Consider the following 3553-nt stretch of genomic DNA (forward strand, 5'->3'; position numbering starts at 1 on the left):
TGCGAGCTTTGAGTGTCTTATTTCTTTCTTGCGAGGGAGAGATTAGAGTGTGGTTTATCCTTGCGAGGTGAGAGTCACAAAAACCAGTCGTGAGTTACAATCAAATTCCTTGCGAGGGAGGAGGGAATGTTCACGTCATATCTTTTAAATTTTCGTTCAAATACATATAAAAATCAAATAAACAGTTTAATATTCCGCTGCGTTTTAACAGAAAATCTGAACAGTCCAACGTACTGTTCATACCCATAAAATTGACCAGATTTTACATCAAATTGGTTACCAGAGCTAAGTTCAGATTTATTCCTTAATAGATCTGTCTTGGGACGTTGCTAATCATGGTTAAAGACGGTGATGAGGGTCCGAAAACATGGGAAGATGGTCATAACGAGCTGAAGTTAGAGATGGCTCAGATGGCTTATGTGTTAAAAAACATAGCAAGCATGTTGAAGGCTAAGGAGAAGAAAAAGGAATCGGACAGTCCATCCGAATCTGAAGAAGAAGACGAGCAGCCAAAGAGAAAGTCGAGAAATAAGAACGATGATGATCGGGGTTTAAAACTCGAGTATAAAGAGTATGATGACAAGAAGCAATTTAAAGTTGCAATCTTGAAGCTTACAAAGTATGCATCTTTATGGTACAAAAATCTAAGAAAACAGAGGAAAAAGGAAGGCAAAGACAAGATCGAATCTTGGATCAAATTAAAGAAGCACCTGATGAGACGATTCCTGCCAAGGGATTATGAACAAGATAACTACTTAAAGCTCCAATCTTTAGAGCAAGGAAGCATTTCCGTGACTGATTATATCAAAGAATTCGAGAAGATGTCGATTGTATGCGATCTTGAGGAGAAAGAAGAGCTAAGGGTGGCGAGATTCATCAAGGGCCTAACACCCGCAATTGCAACGAAGGTAGAAATCCAGAATTACGATGGATTTAGCGATGTCTGCAGATTGGCATTAAAGTTTGAAAAGCATGATAAGGCACGAAAACCTTATGCTTATTTCAAGGGACAAAGTTCGGGAACAAACTCGTATTCCAGGCCAGCTCCTAGCAAGGCTAAAGAAACCCCGAAAGAAGAACCCAAGGACAAAGGAAAGGGTGTTGCCGAGCCAAAAGGGAGTTCTTTGAGGCGTTGTTTCAAGTGTCAAGGCTATGGTCATATAGCAAATGAATGTCCTCAGAAACGAGCCCTAACAGCTCAAGAATTGTATGATATGATTCCTGTATTTGTCACGCCCGAGGAGGAAACAGTTCAAGAGAATGTTGAAGCTGATGGTGAAGGAATAGTCTATGATTTGGACCCATTGAGTGAAGAGGAGTGTTTAGTGCTGCGTAATTTGCATATGGAAACAGGTTCAGCTGAGAATGAGCAACGAGAACAAATCTTCCACACTCGGTGCAAGGTAAACCGTAAAATTTGCAATCTTATTATTGATAGTCGATCATGTGCTAATGTAGTAGCAAGGGAACTTGTTGATGAACTGAAATTGCAAACTAGAGACCGAGTTAAACCATATAAATTGCATTGGTTGAATGGGGAGAATGGGATTCAAGTTAAGAAACATGCCTTAATTTCGTTAAGTTTAGGACCCTATACTGATGAGATGTGGTGCGATATAATTCCTATGAATGCATGCCACATTCTGTTGGGTAGGCCTTGGCAATTCGATAGAAAGGTTGAACATGACGGGAGATCCAATGTGTATAGCGTGATGAAGGGTAATGTGAGATATAATCTGAAACCTATGTCACCTAATAAGATTAAAGAGTCTAAAACAAAGAAGGGGAGTATGTTTATGGAGGCTCGGGAGGTTGAGGAGGCTCTAGCTCGTGGAGAACGAACTTATGTACTACTGGTTCGTAAATTGGGGTCCGTTGGTGTGTGTGATGACCATGGAGTACAGGGGCTGTTAGAAGAGTTTCGAGATGTGTTTCCGGATGAATTGCCGGATGGGTTGCCTCCTTTACGTGGTATTGAACACCAAATAGATCTGATTCCAGGGGCGGCATTGCCTAATAAGCCGGCCTATCGTTGTTATCCGGAGGAAGCAAAGGAGTTACAGAGACAAGTCCAAGAATTGATAGATAGGGGATATGTTCAAGAAAGCTTAAGTCCGTGTGCAGTGCCTGCGTTATTAGTGCCAAAGAAGGAAGGGACTTGGCGAATGTGCATTGATAGTAGAGCGGTAAACAACATTACAATCAAATATCGCTTTCCTATGCCAAGACTTGATGATATGCTTGACGAACTTTCTGGTTCAAGTGTCTTTTCTAAACTGGATTTGAGGAGTGGTTACCATCAAATGAGGATTCGAGAAGGGGATGAGTGGAAGACCGCATTTAAAACGAAGCAGGGTTATATGAATGGCTTGTGATGCCGTTTGGACTTTGCAACGCTCGTAGTTCTTTTATGAGGCTGATGAATGAAGTGTTAAGGCCGTTCCTTAACAAATTTGTGGTGGTCTATCTTGACGACATCCTGATTTATAGCAAAGATGAAGAGTCGCACAAACAACATTTGCGAGCTGTGTTTGAAGTTCTACGAGTTCAGAAGCTCTATGGTAAATTAGAAAAATGTACTTTTATGGTCTCAAGTGTTGTTTTTCTTGGTTATATTGTGGGTAAAGATGGAGTAAGTATGGACCCATCCAAGGTCGATGCTATTCAAGCCTGGCCAGTTCCGAAATCAACTACAGAGGTGCGACGCTTTCATGGTTTAGCGTCATTTTATAGACGATTCATCCAGGGTTTTAGCTCGATTATGGCTCCAATTACAGAGCTAACCAAGAAGGGAGAGTTCGTGTGGACTAGCAGCGCCCAAAAGGCGTTTAAGGAGGTGAAGCGCAAGCTGTGTTCCAGACCTGTTTTAGCACTACCTGATTTTAATAAATTGTTTGAAGTCGAGTGTGATGCAAGTGGTGTTGGAATTGGTGCCGTGTTAATACAAGAGAAGAGACCTATTGCATATTTCAGCGAGAAATTAAACGGTACAAGGCTGAACTATTCAACTTACGACAAGGAGTTTTATGCAATCGTGAGAGCATTGGACCATTGGAGTCATTATCTGCGTCCGAAGCCGTTTATTTTACATTCTAATCACGAGGCTCTTAAACACATTCATGGACAGCAAAAGTTAAATCAAAGACATGCTAAATGGGTAGAGTTCTTGCAATCATTCACGTTTTCTTCAAAGTACAAGACGGGAAGTTCTAATATCATGGCTGATGAATTATCTCGAAGACATTCATTGTTGATTGAGTTGGATGCCAGAATTCTTGGTTTCGAACATATCAAGGAGCTGTACAAATCTAATCCAGGATTTTCGAAGGAAATTATTGATCTAATAGGTTTGTATACTGTTCAAGATGGCTATCTCTTCAAAGGTAATCGGCTATGCATTACAAATGGGTCGATTAGGGAGTTGTTGGTACGTGAAGCTCATGGCGGGGCTATTGATGGACACTTTGGAGTTAATAAGACGAGTGACATCCTAAGTGAACACTTCTACTGGCCGAAAATGAATAAGGACGTGCAAGAAATCGTGGCGAAGTGC

General features: G+C 41.1%; 1 protein-coding gene across 1 annotated transcript; it reads left to right on the forward strand.

The window, feature by feature from the left end:
- The first annotated feature begins 335 nt into the window (after window positions 1–335).
- On the forward strand, window positions 336–2375 carry LOC141619159 (uncharacterized). Its single transcript, XM_074436178.1, has one exon. It carries the CDS (start codon window positions 336–338, stop codon window positions 2373–2375), a length of 2040 nt encoding a protein of 679 aa, XP_074292279.1.
- Window positions 2376–3553: the final 1178 nt, after the last annotated feature.

This window comes from Silene latifolia, chromosome X, assembly GCF_048544455.1.
Source record: "Silene latifolia isolate original U9 population chromosome X, ASM4854445v1, whole genome shotgun sequence".
Classification (NCBI taxonomy): Eukaryota; Viridiplantae; Streptophyta; class Magnoliopsida; order Caryophyllales; family Caryophyllaceae; genus Silene; species Silene latifolia.

Excerpts from the sequence above, each read along its gene's own strand:
- LOC141619159 (XM_074436178.1), top strand. The coding sequence starts at position 336 with ATGGTTAAAGACGGTGATGAGGGTCCGAAAACATGGGAAGATGGTCAT.